Raw genomic sequence first — 25,593 nt, 5'->3', positions numbered from 1 at the left:
CTTGTACAAGAATATTCAGTTCTAGGCTGGACGGAACCGAGGTTTTCAGTCATAAAAACGAATGTCCTGAACATTAGATCGCTTTTCTCAAACTTGGTGCCTTCCAGATGTACTAGATCTCCGGTTTCTAGAATACAGTTTGGGGAATTCGGAGGATTTGATAGCTAGGCTCTTCCTCAAAATGTACCAAGCCACACGCACGTCCGCCATTTTGCAATCTAGGCAGGCCAATGGCCCAACTTCACTTGAGGAAACCGTTACAAACAAGAATTATCCGCAGATGAAATGGGACAAATTTAACGTTGGAATTGAAAAATAAAAGGAGAGCCAGTTATTATAAGATACGGGACAAATTTTATCCATTTGTTGGAACGGAAAGGAGGGATGAAAAATATGAACTGACTAGAACTTATAGAACAGAGAACTAAGGGTATGTATGTAACTACGATAGAATGAAAGAGGATAAAGACAAATGTGTAAGTAATATAGATAGAAAAATGATGTCTTTATATATGTAAATACTGAATAGACCAAATGTATATAAGTAGCAAGGTAAAGGTAAAGGTTCCCCTCGCACATCTGTGCTAGTCGTTCCTGACTCTAGGGGGCGGTGCTCATCTCCGTTTCAAAGCCGAAGAGCCAGCGCTGTCCGAAGACGTCTCCGTGGTCATGTGGCCGGCATGACTCAACGCCAAAGGCGCACGGAACGCTCTTCCCTTCCCACCAAAGGTGGTCCCGATTTTTCTACTTGCATTTTTTACCTGCTTTCGAACTGCTAGGTTGGCAGAAGCTGGAGGAAGTCACGGGAGCTCACCCCGTTACGCTGCGCCGGGGATTCGAACCGCTGAACTGCCGACCTTCCGATCGACAAGCTCAGAGTCTTAGCCGCTGAGCCACCACGTCCCTATTAGCAAGGTGTATATGATACTTATTGTTTATTTTAGTATGTATGGCAAAGATAATGCCAGGACGTTTACACTGTGTCCAATGTTTTAATATGTGTTTAATAAAAAATTTTCAAAAAAAAAAAAGAATTATCCGCAGATAACACAGGAGCAGGGGTGGGGGGTAGCCGTTTTATTTGTTGCTAAAGACGCTGACAACAGAGTGGGCCTTTGGCATCCCTGATGAAAAGACACACAAAGCGCGGTTAGCAGGTGAAATATTAGCAAAGGAAGCTCTGCACAATATTTATTTAAAATATAGGTACAAGAAAGGCAAGCGAGGGAATCAGAATAGCAGGAGTTGGAGGTCTCCGAGTCCAACCCCATGGGCAGGCAGGAGACTTTAGACCAGTCCAGATTTTTGCATAACCTTGGCCCACGCATAGCACACACCCTAAATTCAAAGCGAGCATTTGTAGGTGGGCTGCCCCAGTTAATTTTTCAGCTCAGTTACCGAAATGCTGGTTGGGAGGTCTGCGGATCAAAACGGAGGGGTAAGTCAAGTGGTACTGTGGTCTTAAGGCCTGGAAGGCTGGATCAGAGACGGAGAAGGTCCCTGCCCTTATCACATCCCATCCCTGGGATTGTCTCTTCTGGCTGCTAGGGCAGAAAGAAGATGGCGACTTCTTGTTCACTTGAAAACAAACAGGCACTGCAAATAACCACGGGGCTCAGCTGCAGCTCTCCGGTTTCCCTCCTCATTTCTCAAGAGTCAACAACGGCTTGGGGGAGCTCGCCCGACCCACAGCCCAAGAGAAAACATTCCAGGGTTACATTCTTCCCATCCAAAGCTGGGATTCAACCCTGCAGGTCCAGGCTCTTCCCAAAAAAAAATTGGCTTTCTTACGAAGTTGGCTCAACCGAAAGGCTGTTTAGTTTTGTCGTTGATGGTTTAGGATTGCCCCACTCCCTGGCGCGGGGGGCTAACCCCCGTGTAAAGTGGAGATGAAAACCACATGATCTTGGTCTTGCAGTTGATAGTCCAGGTTGCCCTGAAGGAAGGAAGGAAGGAAGGAAGCAAAGGAGAGTCAATGAAGGAGATGAGCAGACAGAGCTGGAAGACGGAGTGAAATACGTCATCGGTTTGGCATCCTTGCACCGCCACAAGAGAACCAAGTCCAGCTACCATTGAATTCTGCTTATTTATTTATTTATTTGCAAAATTGATTGGCATCTTACCCAGGGTAACTCTTTCTGTTGACCCTTAGCTAGTGCTGACCGATAGTTAACTGGGTTCTTGTGGGCTTAAACAATAAATATTTCTGAACTACCACTCAACCTGTGGCCCCGATCCTTTGCTCCTGACAGTCAAGGGATGATTTGGAAGGCGCTGAAATCCATTTTGTTCCTCCACCATCCAGAGGAAATGCCCCAAACTAGCCAAGGAGGAACTGAACACCCCAGTGGGCATCAAATAAGACAGGGATGCTTCATTTCAGCATCCAGAAAGGAAAGGGAAGGGGCGCCCCCAAAACCTGACACCACAACCCCTTTGGGACCTCCCTTCTGGCCACCGCAGAAAATAAGACACCTTCCGCATAACCAAAGTGAGACATACCATCAGCTCCCAATCTGCATCATTAATAAGCACCAGGATTCCTGGGCGCCTACAGGGAAAAACAGAGCAGCTGTTAAGAGAAACAGGTTTCGGGTCTAGAAACATGCACGGCAGTGGCAGGATTTGTCAGGCGCACGCTCAAATCGTGTTCCATCGCCGATTTATTTCCGCTCTCAAAAAACTTCTCCCAAGGTTCAGCCAAGATCTATTTCCTATACACGAATTAAATTCGAGTTTTTAGAACTCCAGGCCTTGGAAATGTTGCCGTACGCTGGCACTATGACCCTTCCTTCTTTTAATCGTCTTTGAAGGAGACAACCCCTATAATTTTCACGGCTTCCTTGCTGCGTTTAGTCTTGCCCTCTCTAACTAGCGACATCCATCACAACGGCGAGCTGCAAATTTAGTCCAGCCTACTTAGCGTCTTACGGGGCGCTTGCAAATCCGTTTGCAACAGCTGACGTTAAGGACTAAAGCGTTTTTTTTCTTTTCCTTGCCGATTTTCGGATTGCGCCCACCTTAAATAAAAGTTTTTGGGGTGGTCTCGTTTGGAAGGTCCTTGGAGGCTTAAGTGCCCCGAAGGCTTGAGTGGCAGCTTGAGGCCGAGCATCCCCGGTTAGCATCAGGATAGGCTGTGACTGATAGAGAGATACCCTTTCTAAAAACGCTCCAAGGCAGCACGTCATCAGCGGCTTGGTACAATCCTGTTCATCCCTGTAATTTAAATCTGCCCTGCGGACTGAGCACGGGGGGGGGGGGGAGCCAATGCGGTGCGGGTGGGTGGGGAAAAAAGTAGCAGCTGAGATTCCCACGGAAAGCCTGCGAGGTCGACAGGAATCCCCCCCCCCCCCCCGTCTATCTTCGGCTTCCTAGCAATCGATTTTTTCCCAGGGTTTGGAGGAGGGGGGGAGAGAACTGGCGCTCCACGCTGCCCTCCCACACCGAATTGTGGGTGGGGAATGGGATGATTGCTAACCAGGCCTGTCCTGATCTCACTGCAGAGAGGAAATTTAGGAAGGGGTGGGAGGACTTGAAAAGGAGGAGGATTTCCACAAAGGATCCCTCCGTTTCTTCCAGAGGCGGATGGTGGCGGAAGGCACCACCGAAGACGTCAAGTTACGGGAGAGCAGCGCACGCTCTCCAACTGACAGGGGCAGTGTGGCGTGGAGGATTAGGAAGACAGGCCCAGCTCAGGGAGCGATAATTGGTTTCCCTTCTCCGCTTAGGACCGAACGCGGAGGGTTAAAGGCTCTACAATCGGAGGGCGCTTAAAAAAACAAACAAACAAAAAAGAGCGTGCAGTAAAGCAGACACAAAATCGATGCGGATGCCCATCCTACGACAGGCACCGGCTGGGCTTAGTTTTTGAAAGAGGGAGTAAATGGCTCGAATTTAGCCACTTACTCCCTTGCAAGTTGGGGTCCTTGCGAGAGAAATTCCTTAGAAGGCGGTTTCCCTCTCAAGGCTGCCAGTTTGCAAAGGAGAAAACTGCGAGTCTCTGTGCTATTGTGTGCGTGTGTATGTGTGTGTGTATGTACTCACACCGAGTCTCCTTGCACAAATAATTCAGGCCTCTCTTTCAGCAGGTTTCCTTTGATCCACGTCAGCAAATGTCGGAGGTTCCCTATAATAAAAAAAAAACACAAAAACCTAAAAAATCCACACAATTAAAAGAAGACCTCGCTGGGAAGCAATATATCGCAAGCTCCAAGATTGCCTTTTCTCCCCTATCCCTTAATTCCGCACAATCGTTCGTTGCTCCCTTTAGGAAAAGGTCCCCCATCCCACTCCGACTTCCCCTCCTCCTATCTCCCCCTCCCCTCTTTCTTGTTTTAGTATCAATTTAACCAACAAAAGCCTCCCCCCCCCCCGGAAAACAATTTTCTTTGAGGGGGAACGATAACATCAGCTCATTTTGTCCTGGGGAGATGAGAAGCGGGATGGGTAGGTGGGTGGCGCAGAAGAAATTAATTGGTTAAAGGGATCTTTTTTAAAAAAAGGAAAGCAGGCTGGTTAATACTTAATTTGGGGGGGGGGGTTTCCCCCCCCTTCCCCCAGTATTTCTGCTCTTTTTGTCTTTCCCCAGAGCTTGGTGGTTCTTAAAAAGTCACTCAGCTGGACTACTCCGGGGTGTCTCTTAAGGACACTGCATCAGCCCTCTGCGTAAAGTAGGTGTTAATACTAACGCTCGGTTAAAATAGCAAATATTTAGCCTCCTCCTCCCCCCCCCGACTCATAATTTCAGCCCACCCCATCTTCAAATTATCTTGAAATCCTACCACCAAATCCTACTCCACCCCGTCGATCAAGACAGGGCTGTAATATTAATACTGGTCCTCTTACCGCAGGACGGGGTAGATAGAAGGACAGTGATCCAGGTCAGTGCCCATTAAGAACGATAAATTATATTTGTTTTATTTTATTTATTTATTTAGCCAAGTACGTATTAGATTATATATATATAAGCATGAATTGAAGACATAAAATGAATACAATTAAAGGGAACATTAGGACGGGGACGGTAGACAGGCTGGTGCTCTTATTTTTAATTTTATTAATTTTACAACAACAACACAACACAACACAACAAACACACACTATGTGTTTCTTTCTACGTATCAGTTTCGTTCCTCTTACCTTCTCCTTGCTACATTCCCCTTTTTTCTCATCCTGTATTATCTTTATCGTCCCTTTATTTCTCGTTTTTTTTTTCATTTACAATATTTTTACACATTTGTCACATCATTTATTCACTTTTAACGCTGGTGCTCTTAAGCACGCCCCTTATTTTGGATTTTGTTCACCTTGGGGGTTTCTTTCACACACACATACCCTCCCCAGAAACCACTCCAAGAGCCTTGATAGTACAGTGGTCTACGCACCCTGTTATTAACACAGCTGCCTGCAATTTACTGCAGGTTCGAATCTCGCCAAGGCTCAAGATTGACTCAGCCTTCCATCCTTTCTAAGGTAGGTAAAATGAGGACCCAGTTTGTGGGGGCAATAAGCTGACTTTGTATAAATATACAAAAGTATGAAGGCTATTGCTTAGCGCATTGTAAGCCGCCCTGAGTCTCTGGAGAACGGCGGCATATAAATCAAATTAAAAAAAAAAAAAATCATCCACAAAGGTGCCCCTTCTTGGAACGTAGTTTTTAGAAGAGGTTTTAGGAGACTGAGGCAGTCGATTCATTTTGTAAAGAAATAAAAACACTTATTTTTTTCTTCTTCTCCCCTTTGAAAATGTAATCGCTTGCGCCAACTTCCAAGCACGGATTCCGTGTCTAAAACTGTGATGCCTTTTGAAGGAAACTTAAGGAAGGGCCTCCCTTAATACGAGGGTCCCGTCTTTACAAGGATGAGCAGAGGGTTGGGAGATGAGGGGCTTCCCCCATCCACCCCCCCACCCACTCCTCACGCAGGGAGGTCATTAAAGCAATTGAGAAGTCAAACCTAGAACAGTTGGTGGAGTGGAAAGGAAGCTGTGGTTCAGCCGAAGGATCGAGGCTTTGCTTGGGACCATCATTGGGGACCCAGATTGTTGGGGGCAATACACTGCTTAGAGAGGGTTGTGAAGTACTGTGAAGCGGTATATAAGTCTAAGCGCTATGGCGCTCTCTCTCTCTCTCTCTCTCTCTCTCTCTCTCTCTCTCTCTCTCTCTCTATATATATATATATATATATATATATATATATATATCTGTAATGGTAGTTTAATACTCTGATGATGTTAGTAGATGGCTGGCGACAGCTTAGTAAAATAAAATTTTAATTCTTTTAAAATTTTAAAATCTTAAAGTTCCGGAGTTCGCAGTATGTCTGCTTCATCTCCTTCCGAGGTCGGTAAAATGAAGACCCAGATTGTTGGGGGGCCATCGGCTGACTCTTAGAGAGGCCTGCAAAGCACTATAAAGTGGCATATAAGTCTAAGTGCTAGTACTCTGTCTGTCTGTCTGTCTGTCTATCTATTCATCTATCTTCTATCTATCTATTCACCAACTATCTATCTATCTATTCATCTATTCATCTATCTATCTATTCATCTATCTATTTATTCATCTATCTATCTATCTATCTATCTATCTATCTATCTATCTATCTATCTATTCATCTATCTATCTATCTATCTATCTATCTATCTATCTACCTACCTACCTACCTACCTACCTACCTACCTACCTACCCACCCTGTTTCCCCCAAAATAAGACCTCCCCTGATAATAAGCCCAATCAGGCTTTTGAGCACATGGCAATAAGGCCAAGCATTTATTTCAGGGTTCAAAAAAGACAGGATTTTATTTTTGGGAAAACACAGTATCTATCTGTCTGTCTGTCTGTCTGTCTGTCTGTCTGTCTGTCTGTCTATCTATCTATCTATCTATCTATCTATCTATCTATCTATCTATCTCTTTATCTCTATCTCTATCTCTATCTCTATCTCTATCTCTATCTCTATCTCTATCTCTATCTCTATTTATCTAAGAGCTGCAGTGGTATAGTGGTTAGAATGCAGGATTGCAACCTAACTCTGCCCACTGCCAGGAGTTCGATCCTGACCGGCTCAAGGTTGACTCAGCCTTCCGTCCTTCCGAGGTTGGTCAAATGAGGACCCAGATTGTTGGGGGCCAGAGGCTGACTCTGTAAAATGCTTAGCGAGGGCTGTGAAGCTCTGTGAAGCGGTATATAAGTCTAAGTGCTATTGCTATCATCCAGTTCCAAAACAAGCTCTTTAGTAGGACAAGGAGGTACTCTGGTTGGGGCCTTTAGCAAGATCTCACCGGCCGGATGAAATGGCACAGGGCCACCCCAGGTTCTGTGCCTGGTATCCCAGGGTCACACCCCATACAGGTAGTCCTCGCCTTATAACGGTTCTTTTTTTTTTTTTTTTTTGATTTATATGCCGCCCTTCTCCGAAGACTCAGGGCGGCTTACAATGTGCTCAGCAATAGCCTTCATCCTTTTGTATATTTTATACAAAGTCAGCTTATTGCCCCCACAAACTGGGTCCTCATTTCACCTACCTTAGAAAGGATGGAAGGCTGAGTCAACCTTGAGCCTTGGCGAGATTCGAACCCTGCAGTAATTGCAGGCAGCTGGTCTTAATAAGCTTAATAACAGGGTGCCTTAAACCCCTGTACTACCAAGGCTCTGTTTAGTGACCAAACTTACAATGGCACTGAGAAAAGGGACTTACGACCAGTTTTTCACAGTTATCACCTTCGCGGCCTCCCCATGATCACCTGATCAAAATTCAGACAATTTGGCAACTGACTCATATTTATGATGGCTGCAGTGTCCCGGGGGTGGGTGGGTATCATGCGAGATTCCCCTTTTTGCGACCTTCTGAGCAGCAAAGTCCATGGGGAAGCCACTTAATGACCAGGTTGCTCGCTTATCAATTACGGCGGTTCACTTAAAAAAAAACAGTGGCAAAGAAAAGTTCACGAAACAGAGCAAAGCCCCTTTTAACGGACATCTCGCTTAATGACGGAAATGTCAGAGAGTCAATTGTGGCCGCAGGTGGAGGATGGCCTGCGTCTCAGCTCGTCCACAAGGCCCTGGGCGCGAGGCTGAGGCACCCAGGCCACCGTATTGGGGAGAAGGAGAAGAAGAAGGAGAAGGAGAAGAAGAGGAGGAGGAAGAACAAGAAGATAGAAGAGGGAAGAAGAAGAGGAGGAGGAGGAGGAAGAGTGGGGGGGAGGAAGAGGAGGAGATGAAAAGGAGAAGTAGAAAGGGGGAGGAGAAGATGGGTGAAAAGAAGATAGAAGAGGGAAGAAGAAGAAGAGGGAAGGAGGAGGAGGAGGAGGAGGAGGAGGAGAAGGAAGAACAAGAAGATAGAAGAGGGAAGAAAAAGAAGAAGAGGATGAGGAGGAAGAGGGGGAGGAAGAGGAGGAGATGAAAAGGAGGAGGAGAAAGGAGGAGGAGAAGATAGGCAAAAAGAAGATAGAAGAGGGAAGAAGAAGAAGGAGGAGGAGAAGAGGAGGAGGAGTGGGGGGAGGAAGAGGAGATGAAAAGGAGAAGGAGAAAGGAGGAGGAGAAGATAGGTGAAAAGAAGATAGAAGAGGGAAGAAGAAGGAGGAGGAGAAGAGGAGGAGGAGTGGGGGGAGGAAGAGGAGGAGATGAAAAGGAGAAGGAGAAAGGCGGAGGAGAAGATAAGCGAAAAGAAGAAGAAGAAGAAGAAGAAGAAGAAGAAGAAGAAGAAGAAGAAGAAGAAGAAGAAGAAGAAGAAGAAGTAGTAGTAGTAGTAGTAGTAGTAGTAGTAGTAGTAGTAGTAGTGAGATGTACCGCCAAACCAGTCAACCGGGCGTAGGGCGTTCAACGTTTCCATCAAGTCTTTGAATGGGTTGCTCAGACGCTTCGCTGGGGGTGGGGTGGGGTGGGGGACCCGGAGCCCTCCCCTAGGCCTTTCACCCCGGTTCCCCCAGGAGAAGGGGATCATTTATCACAAGTGACCACAGCCCAAGCTTCAATTTGCTGAGGTCACTACCTCCGACCAATTGTCATCCCGTCGCCATGACAAAGCGACCCCCCCCTTCCCCTCCCTCCTCCTGAAGCTGGAGCACCTCTTTGGATTGATAGATGACTTATTCTTCACGTTTAAAAAATAATAATGAGGGGAGGAGGAGGAGGAGGGACCCACTCGGTCTGGGGGAAGCCAAATGGTAGCCTGGCTGAATGAAGATGGGAGGGGGTGGGCGCAGAAGGATGGGCTCAGCGAAGGTCATAAGCTGAAATGAGGTAGCCTTGGGATGGCGTTTCTCATTTGTATCTCCCCCTGGCATTCCCCCCCCCCACAGCTCCAAAAAACCTTAAATATATCATGCAGGGCTGGGGTGAGGCCACATAGGCAGTGGGAAGAACCCACCGTAAGTGTGGATTGATAAGGAGTTAGTCGACATATTAAATTTAACAAACAAAACTTTTTTTTTTTTAAAAAAAAATCAGATTTGTTTCAACTCTGCGTCAGGGCTACCGGATCTCTCTGCTTAAATATAACAACATCCATGGGAGGAGGAAGGAAGAAGGAGAAGAAAGAAGAGGAGGAAGAGGGAGGAGGAGGAGGAGAAAGAGAAGGAGGAAGGAGGAAGAGGAGGAGGAAGAAAGAAAGGAGGAGGAGGAGGAAGGAGGAGGAGAAAGAAAGAAGGAGAAAGAGGAGGAGGAAGGTGGAAGAGGAGGAGGAGAAAGGAAGAAGGAGAAGAAAGAGGAGGAGGAAGAGAAGAAAGGAGGAGGAAGAGGAGGAGGAAGAAAGGAGGAGAAGAAAGGAGGAGGAAGGAGGAAGGAGGAAGAGGAGGAGAAGAAAGGAGAAGAAAGAGAAGGGAGGAGGAAGGGAGGAGGAAGAAAGAAGGAGAAGAAAGGAGGAGGAAGAGGAAGAAAGGAGAAGAAAGTGAAGGAGGAAGGAGGAAGGAGGAAGAGGAGGAAGAAAGAAGGAGAAGAAAGAGGAGGAAGGAGAAAGAGGAGGAGGAAGAAAGGAGAAGAAAGAGGAGGAAGGAGGAGGAGGAAAGAAGGAGAAGAAAGAGAAGGAGGAAGGAGAAAGAGGAGAAGGAGGAAGAGAAGGAGAAAGGGGGAGAAAAGCAGGAGAGTCCGGGGGGGGGGGGTGTTTCACCTCAAGAGATCACCTTCCCTGAGTATGCATCAAAAGGGACGAAGGAGAGCAAGAGAGCCGTCCAGCCAGCCAGCCTCAGCTGCAGCCTGGTCTGGATTCAAATTCTCCCCAGGGAATAAAGTCGAAATTTTGCTCCCTCGGCAAGACAGCCAGCCAGCCAGCCAAGTTGGGCATCTGTTACAGTTCTAGGCTGCATTAACAGAGGGATAGAATCAAGATCACCTGAAGTGTTAATACCACTTTATAATGCCTTCGTAAGGCCACACTTGGAATTCTGCATCCAGTTTTGGTCGCCACGATGTAAAAAAAGATGTGGAGACTCTAGAAAGAGTGCAGAGAAGAGCAACAAAGGTGATTAAGGGGACTGGAGGCTAAAACATACGAAGAACGGTTGCAGGTACTGGGAATGTCTAGTTTAATGAAAAGAAGGACCAGGGGAGACAGGATAGCAGTCTTCCAATATCTCAGGGGCTGCCCCAAAGAAGAGGGAGTCAACCCATTCTCCAAAGCACCTGAAGGAAGGACAAGAAGCAAAAGATGGAAACTAATCAAAGAGACCAAACTAGAACGAAGGAGAAATTTTCTGACAGTTAGAACAATTAACCAGTGGAACAACTTGCCTCCAGAAGTTGTGAATGCTCCAAGACTGGAAGTTTTTAAGAAGAGGTTGGATAACCCTTTGTCTGAAGTGGTGTAGGGTTTCCTGCCTGAGCAGAGGGTTGGACTAGAAGACCTCCAAGGTCCCTTCCAACTCTGCTATTCCATTCCATTCCATTCCATTCCATTCCATTCCATTCTCCTATTCTATTCTATTCTATTCTATTCTATTCTATTCTATTCTATTCTATTCTATTCTATTCTATTCCATTCCATTCCATTCCATTTTATTTTCCATTCTATTTTCCATTCTATTTTCCATTCCATTCCATTCCATTCCATTCTCTATTCTATTCTATTCTATTCTATTCTATTCTATTCTATTCTATTCCATTCCATTCCATTTTATTTTCCATTCTATTTTCCATTCCATTCCATTTTTTCTATTATTCTATTCTATTCTATTCTATTCTATTCTATTCTATTCTATTCTATTCTATTCTATTCCATTCCATTCCATTTTATTTTCCATTCTATTTTCCATTCCATTCCATTTTTTCTATTATTCTATTCTATTCTATTCTATTCTATTCTATTCTATTCTATTCTATTCTATTCTATTCTATTCTATTCTATGCTATGCTATTCTATTCTATTCTATTCTATGCTATTCTATGCTATGCTATTCCATTCCATTCCATTCCATTCTATTCCCCTTTTGGCCTTGTCTTTAAGGAGAGTTCTTTTCCCTAAAGACGCATTAATGCAGAAACTTCTCTCTTGCTTCAGAGATCTAGCTGTGATGAGCGGCCTTGAAATAAGATTTAGGATGATTAATCGATGAGAGCAGCCGGTTAGTTCCAAATCCAATGTTGCCCAGATTAAAGTCTCTCTTGATTTTGATCGAGTGGACCAAAGAAGGAGAAGAAAAAAAGAAAAGGATTTTGTGCTCTTCAGGAGAAGCCCCTCCCAAAAAGCAACCCCATCTCATCCCAGCTTTGCAAAGGGGTCAAATTCAAAACTCTGACCATCCCAGAAGTTTCTACCTCCCCCCCCTCTCTCTCACCCCTCCCCTCTGCCCCATCCCGTCAAGAAAAGACAAATAGAGGGCCTTTAAGGCAAACAGCTCCATTCTCAAACTATTACCCCTGCCCCCCCCCCATTTAAAAAAAAAATCAGGACAATGTCACCCAGCTTCTCAGCAGTTTCATCTGAAAGGGGAGAGAAAGGCAAGGGAGAGGACTGGCAAAAGAGGAAGGTGGGGGGGGAGGGGGAGGGGTCAGGGAGGGGGAGATTTACAAATGAAAAGGAATCAAGAATGGAGCACTTTGTGGGATAAAGTTGGAGGGATAAAGCAGCGGGGGGCCTGTACAGATGTGTGTGGGGCAGGGGCGGCCCATTGTTTAATTAAGCAGAAAGTAGCTCTTTTCAAAAGCAATTTTGCACAGGGGACCCCCACCCCGACTTCTGCAAACACAGCCCCCTCGCGAGGGAAGGAGGGAGGGAGGAGAAAGGAACAGCTGGCAGTGTGAACTGTGCAAAGCAAAGACTGCACAGTTTAAAGGTCTACGGACACACCTCCCCACACTGTCACCTTGGGGGTGGGGGGGGGTACACCCCTTTCTGCTTTGCATTCGTTCTCCATGGATCCGGGCTGTGAATCTGTTTCTTCTTCCTCTCTTGGAGATTTAAGAATCCTTAACAAGGAAACTTTCCCAAGTTTGTTTGTGTTTTGTTTTTTTTCCTCTTCCACCCCCTCCTCTCTTTTCCTGGGCTCCGCTCTCCTCTCCATGTGGGACACCCCATCCTGAGCTGCCTCTTTCATTCGATACACCTCGCTGCTGCTGGGTGACTCTGTGCAGGCCCAGCTCAGGGGAACCTGGCAGGAAAAGGCCTGGATTTTTTTTAAAAAAAAAGGGGGAGGAAAAAAAAACCTGGATATAAAGGGCCACGTGGTCTCTCTTTCTCCACCAGCTTGCTTGACGCTTTACTGCTGGAAAACCATGGTTTGCAACTTGCAGGCCAGAAAATCCCCCTTGCACATTAACGGAAGGGGAAGGAGGAGGAGGGGGTATCGGTGCCCAGCCTGAGAAAGCTGGACGGTTCGGAATTCCTCCAGTGCTCTCGACTAGAAAAGAGTCTGAAATAAAATTGGTTTCGTTTTGGTCAGCTTTCAAGCCAGCATAGGGGGAAAAGAGTGAAAATTAGTGTCTAAACAGGATGAGAAACAACCAGGAAATCTTTTTAGGTAAAGGTTCCCTTCGCACATATGTGCTAGTCGTTCCTGACTCTAGGGGGCGGTGCTCATCTCCGTTTCAAAGCCGAAGAGCTGTCCGAAGACGTCTCCGTGGTCATGAGGCCGGCATGACTCAACGCCAAAGGCGCACGGAACGCTGTTCCCTTCCCACCAAAGGTGGTCCCTATTTTTCTACTTGCATTTTTTACCTGCTTTCAAACTGCTAGGTTGGCAGAAGCTGGGACAAGTCACGGGAGCTCACCCCGTTACGCAGCGCTAGGGATTCGAACCGCTGAACTGCCGACCTTTCGATCGACAAGCTCAGCGTCTTAGCCACCGCGTCCGCTATAAACCTAAATCTTTTTAGGTTTAGCTTTACTTCATCCCTCAAGGTTCCTCTGTGAAGAATATCCTCCCAGCAACTTCAAAATAATCTTTGGGCATCTTAGAATCGTAGTATTTTTTTAAAAAAAATACTTTTACTTTGTGAAGGATTGTTATTACGAACACGCTCCTCCTAGGATGGTATCCTCCATGAAGATTTCTGTATCTAAAGATGGCTATCGTGCTGCTTTTCCAAGAGTTTGACATTTATGAGTTCAGGCTGCTGAGAAGAGGTTGTTATTTAAATATCGTATTTTTCGGACCATAAGACATACCGGAGTATAAGACACACCAGGATTTTGAAGGGGAAAACAAGAAAAAAAATAGTTTTTGCCTCCACATGTCTGGTTTTTGCCCTCCCCAGGCCCCAGGAGCACTCTGCAGGCCTCCCAAACCCTCTGCGTGCCCCATTTTTGTGAAAAACGGGCCTATTTCTGTATAAGACGCACCAACCTTTCCACCTTCTATTGGGGGGCAGGTGGGAGAAAGTGCCTCTTATACTCTGAAAAGTACGGTAAATAAGCATCTGCAAAGACTTGTTATTATCAGTCAGTCAATACTCACAAGGTTCGGACTGGTGGGGCAAATTCACTTGATGTTTTCTTACCCCGTCAAACAGGAGTTCTGCTCCACCTCTGAAATTCAAAAGGGGGAGGGAGAGAAACATAATTGTATAAGGCCAGTTTGGGAAGCATTAACGTTTTAAAGCTAAAATGTACAGTAGAAAAAAAGCAATTGCATATATATAGAGAGAGAGAGAGAGTCTGGAAAGCCGAAAGGAGAATTCACTAAGGCCCGGAATTGTCTGGTCCTTTCCTTGACCCTTTTGTAATTGCTCGGACTCAAAACCACGGCTGAGCAGGCATTCGTTTAAAATCCCATTTTCTCCATTCTGCGTTTAAATAGTTTGCTTGGGAGTCTCAGAAAGCCTTGGGCCTGGCTCGGCCTCCGATTTTGGGCTCAGCTGTCAAAAATATCCCACTTCACACATAGACAAGTATAATGGCCAGATTTGAAGATATTGTCAGTCCTGTTTAAAACATATCCCTTTAACCAAGATTTATTTTATTTATTTTATTTTATTAGTTCGATTTATATGCCGCCCTTCTCCGGAGACTCAGGGCGGCTTACAATGCGTTAAGCAATAGCCTTCATACTTTTGTATATACCTGCTTTGTACGGCTTTTTTGGCCCCCCCTAAGCGGTGTTCTATTTTATACAAAGTCAGCTTATTGCCCCCACAAACCGGGTCCTCATTTTACCTACCTCGAAAGGATGGAAGGCTGAGTCAACCTTGAGCCTGGTGAGAATTGAACTCGCAGTAATTGCAGGCAGCTGGCAGCTAAGTGCTACTTTAACAGCAGTTTAGTCCGCTGCGCCACCAAGGCTCATTAGATTAACAGATTAAGATTAACAGAAAGTGGGCATCACCCAAAGCACCATTAGCGAATAAGTTTCAAAGATGTCCTTTCTTTTTCATGGGGGTTGGGCTAGAAGACCTCCAAGGTCCCATTTCCAACTCTGTTCTTCTTTACACCCAACCTTTTAGCTTCAACGTTTGCAAGAGGCCCCAGCAAAGGAATATGAAAACTTTTTAAAAAGCGGAATATTCTCAGTATCTTTAAACCCAGGGATGTTAAAAGAAGAGTTTTGGCTGTAGTTTTTCTGGGAACACAGCACTTCCTTTGTAAGGCTGTGATTTCTGGGTAGTTGCTCTCCTCAAAGAAAGCTGTTGGTCTTGTCCAATTTTTTCTCCCTCCCTCCCTCCCTCCCTCTCCCCTCTCCCAAATTGTTATCTGAAAACTGAAAATAGCAATTATTAAATGTTGGACAGACCTAGAGATTCATGCCAAATGCCAGCTTGAGCAGTGACTGGAGAGAGGCCTCTTTTCTGCTTGCTTGCCGTGAAAACAAGCTCACACTTTGTGCGTTCCCACAGACAGGGAGGTGGCAGATAAGGTCCTTTCTGTAACACGCTAACAGGGAGAAATTCAGCTGTGACACTCACACATAGAGGGGCCATTTAGGCTTTTCCAGGAAAGGAAGGGAGCTGGCGAGAACGACTACACACAGGCCCATTCTGGAGAGTAAGAAGGGTATCAGTGTCTCTAGGGGGAAGATGCAGGTGGGCTTATCTCAAAAGGATCCCCTCTCCTCAGTCCTCCCTACCATCCTATGAGACTTATGACCTAAGGCAATGGCAACCTTTTTGCCATTGCGTGCCAAAAGTTGGGGGCCACACGTGTGCCACACCCGTAATTCTATGCGCTCTACTCCCCCATGCATGCATGCACGACCTCCCCATGTTCCCCCCGCTGATGGCACGGTGGGCCTGGTAGGGCAGTTTTTTGCCCTCCCCAGGCTCCAGAGGCTTTCGAGGAGTCTGGGGAGGGCAAAAACAGCCTTCCCCACCTCCCCGGAGGCCCTCTGGAGGCCGGAAACAGCCCGCTTGCCGACTTCCATTGGGCACAGAAGGCCCCAAAATCAGATGGCCAGCGCACGCATGCATGCTGGAGCTGAGCTAAGGCAATGCTCGCGTGCCCAGCAATATGGCTCTGCGTGCCACCTGTGGCACGCATGCCATAGGTTCGCCATCACGGGCCTAAGGCATCTAGAGCAGGGGTCCCCAATCCTCATCTGTGGATTGGCACCGATCCGTGGGATGCCAGCAACCGGACCACTCAAAACAAGCGAATCCCCATCTGTGGGATGCAGGCAGCACCTGAAACCTCACCCCCTCCGATCCATGGAAAAACCTTTCTCCACAGACCCAGTCCCTGGTGCCCAAAAGGTTTGGGGGGGGGCACTGATCTAGAGTGCATAAGCCTGGGCTTAATATGAGATGAGCAAAGAAATGTCAGATTTCAACTCACACCAGATCTAGCTTGACCCATAGACAGGGAGGATGGGACCTGCAGTTCCACAGTCCCCGGAGGATTGCTTTTACAAAAGGGGGAATTTGATTAACCCTATTTTATGGCAGCGGATCAAATTAAGGCTGAGAAGGTTAAACTCTGAATCCAGAATTGCTTTAAAAAATTCATTACACATTTATAAATGTGAAAAGTAATATATATATATATATTCGAAACACGCCTCTTTATGCAGTAATAGTTTAAGATATGCACACCCCCATATATTTAATGAATTCTGTACAGTAGAAGCAATAGAAGCAGTACTGGCCAACTGGGTGATTTCGAAAGAGCATTAATAAGAGCAATAGTACCAAAGGGCTAATTTTTTAAAAAAATTTGATTTATAGCTAATATTTCTAATATTTATATCTTTATTTCTAATCTTGATATATACTGGCCTGTTTTATAAGAGATAATTCTCTATTCTGCGAAAGTCAACCGACGGTGTGAAGGTCTAAACCTTTTAAATTATGCACTCTTCTTTAAACGGGCCTGGTGGCTCAGCAGACTGATAGCATTGTGATTAACACCAGCTGTCTGCAATTACTGTAAGTTCGAATCTCACCAGGCTCAAGGTTGACTCAGCCTTCCATCCTTTCTAAGGTAGGTAAAATGAGGACCCAGTTTATGGGGGCAATAAGATGACTTTGTATAAAATATACAAAAGTATGAAGGCTATTGCTTAACGCATTGTAAGCCGCCCTGAGTCTCCGGAGAAGGGCGGCATATAAATAATTTTTTTAAAAAAATGCCTATAATACTTCTCATCGCTGTACATATATGTTTCCAAGACATTAAATACATGTTGAATTTTTGTGCTTTTTTGATGACTGCTATACATTGCTGCTCTTCTGAGAAAGCACTGCATCTCACAAAAACTCTTAGTTAATAAATGTCCGATTCAATTCATTTGCCGTTTAACATAGTGCCTCTTTCTCTATTTAATATGAAGGAATTTCTCCCCCACTGTCTTCATAATGGAAAGATTGACCAATAAATACTAGAAGCAATTTTTTAAAGCCTAGGTTTTTTTTTAAAAGTATATCTATATCCCAGAGAAAGGAACATTCAGTATGGGTCAACTACATGCTACTGCTAATAATGTGTTGGGATTTTTATTATTATATGAAAACTTTTGTATGTTAAACCACATATAAAGGAACCAATTCAGAGAATAATGAGAAAACATCACTCTCTGCACGTTCATATTTATTCTTTATGGCTAATTCAAACATCCTGCTACTCATTTAAAGAACCCTGAATTCTGGAGGCATGGACTAACTCTCAATACAGAAAGTAAATAAATTCATACGATGGCCCATGGTTCTTAACAGGTTACCAGATTCTCCAAGACCTTCCACTGTAGCCAAAAATTCTTATCTTATCAAACTCTCCAATTAGGAAAAACCTGACATTTCCAGCCCCAAAGACATGAAAATATATGCCGTTTGAATCTGTTCACCTTGCCCTGGCTTTAAAAAAAAATATGGCATTTTATACATGATTTTATACAAAGCCTCTTTCTGGATTCTTGTGAGATCCAAATTTAAATCTGAATCCAAATTAACCACTCTCAGTCGTTCTAATTGGGTGTCCATTTTCCCTTCTTTTAATTTTTTTTTTTAAAGTTTCCCCTCTTTTAAAGTTTTACAGCTGGAAGAGAATATCACTTCCCACTCTGTCCTCCTTGGTTTCTTAAGGGCAAGGATGAAAACTATAAAATGGCTTGAAATGGGAGGGCAGTAGGTGCTTTATTTTTGTTTGCTTGTGTGTTTTGCCTTGTTTTGGACCCAAGCTGAATAACTTTCATATCACAGGTCCCCACCTGTTCTCCCATATCTTATCCCCCACCCCCGGGAAAAAAAGACACCAGAAGAAAAAGTCAACTCACCATCCCTCCATCCACAAACACGACCCCTTTCTGATATTCTCCAGGGCTTGAAGGGAGACCCCCAAATATGCTTTTAATATGGGTGGCAGCAGGAACCCCCAGGAATATATTATTTTATTTTATTAACTATATTTCTACACCGCCCTATAAGGTGACATAATCATCATCATCATCATCATCATCATCATCTTAAGAAAGTACTGGGTTGATACCTAGGACACTGGCAGCAACCCGTATCAACCATTAGCACCAGACAATGGTATTTGTGGTGCATTTTTGAATGTTCAGTTGACTAGAGTTTCATGTTTAATGAATAAAGTATATAATAATAATAATATATTTTTGAATGTTCAGTTGACTGAGTTTTATGTTTAATGAATAAAGTATATAATAATGATAATAATGATAATAATAACAATAACAATAATAATAACGGTACTTGGTTGATATCTAGGACGCTGGCAGCAACTGGTATCAACCCTTAGCACCAGTCAATGGTATTTGTGATGCATTTTTAAATGTTCAATTGACTGAGTTTCATGTTTAATGAATAAAGTAAATAATAATAATAATAATAATAATAATAATAATAATAATAATAATAATAATAATAATAATTTTAAATGTTCAATTGACTGAGTTTCATGTTTAATGAATAAAGTATATATTTTTGAATGTTCAGTTGACTGAGTTTCATGTTTAATGAATAAAATATAATAATAATAGTTTATTTTTGAATGTTCAATTGACTGAGTTTCATGTTTAATGAATAAAGTATATAATAATATTTTTGAATGTTCAGTTGACTGAGTTTCATGTTTAATGAATAAAGTATATAATAATAATAATATATTTTTGAATGTTCAGTTGACTGAGTTTCATGTTTAATGAATAAAATATAATAATAATAGTTTATTTTTGAATGTTCAATTGACTGAGTTTCATGTTTAATGAATAAAGTTAATAATAATTAATATATTTTTGAATGTTCAGTTGACTGAGTTTCATGTTTAATGAATAAAATATATAATAATAACAATAACAACAACAATAATAATTGTTATAACTATTATTAAGGGGGGGGGCGTCCACCCTCAATGAAAAACATCAGCCTGCCAAGGCCTGGCTGGGGAGGATGGGTGTTGTAGTCCAAGCCAGTCAAGGAGCCCCCATGGGGGAGGGATTAAAGGAGGGAGGGGTTATTTTATTTCAGGGGTGCCCCCCCCCAATTTCCCTGGGTAACAAGAAGCGCTCTGCTACCCCCATCCTCACGGCCCCCGCCCCATTCCCAAGCCCCTCCCTCGCCCTCCAAGCCCCCCCATCCTCAATCCCACAAGGGACCCCCTCCCCAAATTCGCCCTCCCCGGCCACCCCACTCCCCCAGTTGTTTCCCCCCCCCCAATTCCTCGTGGTGGGCTTCCCTCACCCGAACTCCAGCTGGACAGACAAGGGCGCCGCCATCTTGTCTCAGGGAGCCACGCTGCCCACACCGGAAGCGCCCCTCCGCATCCGGGTTAGGCGCGCGGTCGCCCGGCAACGCGGGCGAGGACGCATAGGGGGTAGGGGGAAAGAAAAACCATAGAGAGGCCAAAGGCGGCGCTCGGTCTCTATGATCTGCTCTTTCCTCCTCCTCCTCCCCCCCCGCCCCTTCTCTGCCCTTGGAGGACTGCTGGATTGCAGCAGCTCCCATGATGCTGGGCAGGCTGTGTGGGTGGATGATGGGGGTTGTAGTCCAGCGCTTTTGGAAGGGAGAGGAGTTTAAATTGGCAAAATATATATATTTTTGGCCTCCTTGCAAGTGTTTAAGGAGGAAAAAGAGCAACCCATGAATAATAACCCTGATGGGGTTAAACTGGGAACATCCAATACACATTTGATAAAAATGTGGACACCAAAAATGAAATGTGTCATCAAAAATGAAAAATGCAGGACACACCTTGATATATGTGGATTAAACGGATCACCTGATTTAGTTTCTGTACAGCCACCAGGGCTCATCGTGGCTCATTCTCACTAAAAACCCAAGAAAGAGAAGGGAAGAGAGAAGAAGGAGGGAAGGGAAGGAAAAAGAAAAGTGAAGGAAAGGAAAGGAAAAAATGAAGGGAGGGAGGGAGGGAGGGAGTTGGGAATGAGAGGAAGGAAGGAGGAGGAGGAGAAAGAAAGGAAAGGAGGAAAGAAAAGGAAAAGGAAGAGGGAGGGAGGGAGTTGGGAATGAGAGGAAGGAAAGGAAGGAAAGGAGGAAAGGAAAGGAAAAAATGGGAGGGAGGGGAAAAAGGAAGAAGAAAAAGGAGAAGGAAAGGAGGGAGGGAGGAAGAAAGTGAGTTGGGAATGAGGAAGGGAGGAGGAGAAGGAAAGAAGGAAAGGAAAAGGAAGGAAGGAAGGAGGGAGGGAGGGAGGGAGGGAGGGAGTTTGGAATGAGAGGAAGGAAGGAGGGGGAGAAAGAAAGGAAAGGAGGAAAGGAAAGGAAAATGAAGGAAGGAGGGAGGGAGGGAGTTTGGAATGAGAGGAAGGAAGGAGGGGGAGAAAGAAAGGAAAGGAGGAAAGGAAAGGAAAAAATGGAGGGAGGGAGGGGAAAGGAAAGGAAGAAGAAAAAGGAGAAGGAAAGGAGGGAGGAAGGAAGGAGTGAGTGAGTTGGGAATGAGAGGAAGGGAGAAGAAGGAAAGGAAAGGAAAAAGGAAGGAAAGAGGGAGGGAGTTGGGAATGAGAGGAAGAGAGGAGGAGAAGGAAAGGAGGAAAGGAAAAAGGAAGGAGGGAGGGAGGGAGGGAGTTTGGAATGAGGAAGGAAGGAGAGGGAGAAGGAAAGGAAAGGAAAAAATGAAGGGAGGGAGGGGAAAGGAAGAAGGAAAAGGAAAAGGAAAATAAGAAGGAATGAGGGAGGGAGGGAGGGAGTTGGGGATGAGAGGAAAGAAGGAGGAGAAGGAAAGGGAAAGGAGGAAAGGAAAAAATGAAGGGAGGGAGGGAGGGGAAAGGAATAAGAAAAAGAAGGAAAGGAGAGGGAAGGAAGGAAGGAAGGAAAAGGAACTAAAGAGAATGGAACAGAAGAAAAACAAGGAAGGAAAAGGGCAGGAAGTGAGAAAAGAGAAGTCCAGGGAGTTTACAAGGCAGCCCCTTCAGAAAAGACCCAATTAATTTCCAATCAAGCCTTTGGGGGCCTCTGCCCGCAGCTGCCAGGGCCCTTCACCCCAACAAGCCCGCCAAGCGCCATGGGGCAGGGGCGGAGGCCCCCAGAGCCCTTGCAGGATCAACCATGACAATGGGGGAGCTTCCTGGCTCAGGGCTTTGTTTGCCTTTGCCAGCCTCGGATCTGCACTCCCCTCTGCAGCCCAGAACAAGAGTCTGACGAGGAGGAGGAGTGGCGGGGTGGTGGGGGGAGAGAAAACCAGCCCATAGCCGCTGCCGCTGGGGGCCGGGGAGGAGAAAGGTCAGAGGGAGTGAAGCTTTCTTCTCCCCGCATTCATGTGGTAATGGGGTGTCACACAGAGATCAGGAGGCAGAGGCCTGCTTGGAGCTGGGGTTAAACTGCCACCGGGAAAGAATGCAAGCTAGAGACAACCCCCCCCCCATCTGTCACCCTCCCCTGGCTTGCTAGAAAACCCTTCCAGCTGCATGGGAGATCCCTTGGCCTGGAAGGAAAGGAGACCGCACTGTGCATACATACAACAGGACACACCGACACACACACACACACTGGCCGCGGTCCTCGGAAAAGCCGCCAAACAAAAGCCAGAGAGTGTTCAAACAATGCCAGACCCCTGCCTCAGCCTTCAATAGGCCCCTCTAAGCAGGCGTTTAACCTTTGGAGTCCCTGAAAGTGATCTTCAAAAGCTGTTGGCCTCCCTCATTATCCGGCTCAAGCAAAAGGCCACTTGGCCGGCTGTGAACTCCCGAGGAAAAACGACTCAAAAAGCCGCCTTCCCGATTTGCGTCTTGGCTCAACGGCACTGGGAAATAAAGAGGGAATAGGTGGAGGATTTTAGTTTAGTTTAGTTTTTTTCCCCCCCTCCGAAACAATTAGCCTATCGACCAAAAGAACGGTGAGGAAAAAAATTAACCGGTGGAACAGCTCGCCACCAGAAGCTGGGGGTGCTCCCCTCACTGGAGGTTTTGAAGAAGAAGAGACTGGACAGCCATTTTGCCCAGAAGGGCATAGGGCCGTGATGATGAACCTATGGCACGCGTGCCACCGGAGCCATATTGGTGAGCATGCGAGCGTTGCCCTAGCTCAGCTCCAGCGCTCATGCGCGCGCTGGCCAGCTGATTTTTGGGCCTTCTGGGCCCAACGGAAGTCGGCAAACAGGCCATTTCCGGCCTCCAGAGGACTTCCGGGGAAGTGGGGAAGGCTGTTTTTGCCCTCCCCAGGCTCCTAGAAAGCCTCTGGAGCCTGGGGAGGGCAAAAAAACGGGCCTACCGGGCCCACCGTGCCATCACATGCCAAAAGCGGGGGGAACATGGGGGTCGCGCATGCATGCATGAGGGGGGCAGGGCGCATAGAATTATGGGTGTGGGCATACACGCATGCAACTACCCCGCACTCCCCCAGCTTTTGGCATGTGATGGCAAAAAGGTTAGCCATTACTGGTCTCCTGTTCGAGCAGCGGGTTGGACTAGAAGACCTCCAAGGTCCCTTCCATTCTGTTTTCTAATATAGAGGACTAGTGATGACATAACAGCATTCTAATATTTGAGAAGAGGTGGGGGGCATCTGCAAAGCATCAGAAGGCAAGACAAAAAGCAAACTAGAACTGAGGAGAAATTTCCTGACAGTGAGAACAATTAACCAGTGGAACAGCTTGCCACCAGAAGTTGTGGGTGCTTCATCACTGGAGGTTTTGAAGAAGAGCTTGGACAACCATTTGTCTGAAACGGTGTGAGGTTGGACTAGAAGACCTCCAAAGTCCCTTTTCAGCTCTGTTCTTCCGCATTCTGTAGGAGCTGCAATTTTTTTGTTTCTTTGCAGAAGGCCACTGCAAGCTCCGATTGGTTCTTTCCGGGGTGCACACTCCCAATTTTTTTCCTGCCTTGCTTTTTAGGATGATGTCAGACCCATCTCTACGCAAACTGCAGGCAGGGGAGGCACACGAGAGTTCTCCCTGTACATCTCAATCAGGGTGGGACGGTCTTGCGCGTTGGCACGCCAGGGCGCAAGGCATGGGGGCATCCCTCTGTTCTTTCACCCTTCCATAACTCTCCGTCCTGATTTATTAGTGGCTTCGGGGGAGCTACGCTGAGCCGAGGCAACGATCCGCAGCAGAGGTAAAACGGCACGAAAACCTCAAAGAAGGAAGCGCTCGTGTTTATTAGACAGTCAGCCAGCGGCACATTTTTTTTCCCCTCCCTTCAATTCTTCTGCAGCTGCCCCAAATATTTTCAGCCCCCCCACTTCCAGCTTGTAATCGACACACCGAAGGAGAGATATACACACGCTCCGAATGCAGGAAATAAAGAGGGGGAGTTGGGCAGCCAATGCATAAAAATCAGGACCATGGACAGTACATCAAAATGCCAAGTTTGGCCCTCTGCAAAATTGTATATATATATATTTTAAAAAAAAAGCTGGGATAAATTGCAAGCAGTATCCTCTCGTTGGGTGTAATGAACCCCTGAAAGACTCCCTTGGATACCCTGCGGCCAGCAAAATCAAAATCCGGCCAGCAAAATCAAAATCTTCTTTTATTAGACGGGAAGATTCCAACTGGCCTTTTCCAAGTTCCGGCGGAGAATTTTCTAAGCCGGGAAGGTTAGGTGGAAAATGGGACTCTTATTTTATTTTTATTTATTTTTTTGCGTGGGAAGACTGCCAGGGAGGTTGCGAGCGGGCGATCGGTCATGCCTTCCATTCAGAACAGAATTAAGATGAGTCTTGGAGGCGGGGGGGGACGGACGGGAGGCTGCAGATGCCTCTTTTCCAGACAAGTCCCTCCTTAGCCCCCTCCCCACCTCTGGTTCCCTGAGTTGGTGCTGCAATAGCACCCATTTAAAAAACAAAAAAACGAAAAACGAACGACAATGAAAATCATTTGGCCGATACGTACAACACAGATCGACGTGGAAAGACAACGTCGTTGGCTCCAAAGCCAGGCCCCTCCAAAGCCATTATTGCTTGTGGGTTTTTTTTCGGCAGGAGGGTGAGGAAGGGAGTTTGGAAATGACACAAGATATCTTCAAGAAAGGAGGGGGTGTTTTTTCCCCCCCGTGTCCATCACCCAGCCCACAAGGCTCTCCGCAGCATCCTTTTTCAAACCTCCCATCCTGCGTGGGTGCTAAGCATTGTGGGAAATTCAGTGGGTTGGGTTGGTTTCAAAGAAACCAGACGGGAGGGATTTACACAACCGGAAACCACTTCCTTGTGTGTCTAATCACACCTGGCCAAGTATGAATTCTATTCTATTCTACTTTCATGCTGATCTAACAAGACAGGTTTCCAGGAAGATGGTGTTAACACTCTTCCGGAACCAGAATGCTGCCTGCATTTAAAAAAAAAAACCATTTATAGAAACCAGTTTGACCAGTCTGGTGATCTCCATTCCAAACCCGAAGCTGAGCAGAGGCCTCCAAATTGCAAAATGTCAGGAGGGGGCGCCTGTTTAGCATCGGATTTCTCAGGGATTCGACTAGACCAGGGGTCTGCAACCTTAAAGACTCAAAAGAGCCATTTGGACCCGTTTCCCACAGAAAAGAAAATACAGGGAGCCACAAAACCTGGGTGGGCGTGGCCAGTGGTGGGTTCCTCCCGGTTCGGTCCGGTTCGGCCGAGACGGTAGCAGTGACGATATGACGTCACCGAACCGGTTCTTCCCCCCCGGCCCTCCCACCCCCACCCACGTTATTCTTACCTTTTATTTGTTCCCACCCCCAATCTATTGCTGCCTCCTGAGTCCCAGCTGATGACTAGAGGGAAAAAAACTGTTTAAACTCTTGCCGAGGGGCTTCAAAGGGCCGCCCTACAGCTGATCAGTGTTAAAAGCAAACAAATGAGTCGGGTCGTAAGTGCGAGGACTGGTCGTAAGTGCGAGGAGCTTCCAGAAATGACTCTGACCAGCTAGCCACGCCCGACTAGTCACATGACCTCCAAGCCACACCCACAAAATAAGCCACGCCCACAGAACCGGTAGTAAAAAAATTTAGAACCCACCCCTGGGCGTGGCCAACTCAATGACACTTCTACCAGTCACATGATACCGGCTGTCTGTCTGTCTCTCTCTCCTCCTCTCTCTGTATCTCTCTCTCTCTGCCCTGGCCGCTTCTCCATCCCCCGCCGTCGCCCTTACCTTCTCAGGCCAGGTGAGGAATGACTGGGAGGAGAGGGCGAGGGGCGGGGCCAGCCAGTGGTGGGATCACCTGACAGGGAGCCACAGCAGAGGGCCCAAAGAGCCACATGTGGCTCCGGAGCTGCAGGTTGCTGACTCCTGGACGAGACACCCTGTAATTCTGTTTCCTGATGCGTTGGACCTGTGGCGCTCTTCGC

General features: G+C 46.2%; 1 protein-coding gene across 1 annotated transcript; it reads right to left on the bottom strand.

Moving 5' to 3' along the window:
- Positions 1-1,150: 1,150 nt before the first annotated feature.
- URM1 (ubiquitin related modifier 1) lies at positions 1,151-19,683 on the bottom strand. Its single transcript, XM_034438719.2, has 5 exons — positions 19,555-19,683; positions 13,887-13,957; positions 4,045-4,126; positions 2,503-2,551; positions 1,151-1,936 (listed from the first exon to the last, which is right to left on the bottom strand). Exons 1-5 carry the CDS (start codon positions 19,587-19,589, stop codon positions 1,868-1,870), a joined length of 306 nt encoding a protein of 101 aa, XP_034294610.1. The 5' UTR covers positions 19,590-19,683; the 3' UTR covers positions 1,151-1,867.
- Between the last annotated feature and the right edge of the window lie 5,910 nt (positions 19,684-25,593).

The sequence above is a fragment of the Pantherophis guttatus genome, chromosome 16, assembly GCF_059756535.1.
Source record: "Pantherophis guttatus breed Tessera chromosome 16, ASM5975653v1, whole genome shotgun sequence".
In the NCBI taxonomy this organism is placed as follows: Eukaryota; Metazoa; Chordata; class Lepidosauria; order Squamata; family Colubridae; genus Pantherophis; species Pantherophis guttatus.
Note: the sequence above shows the minus strand (reverse complement) of the source record. Positions and strands in the feature narration are given on the sequence as shown.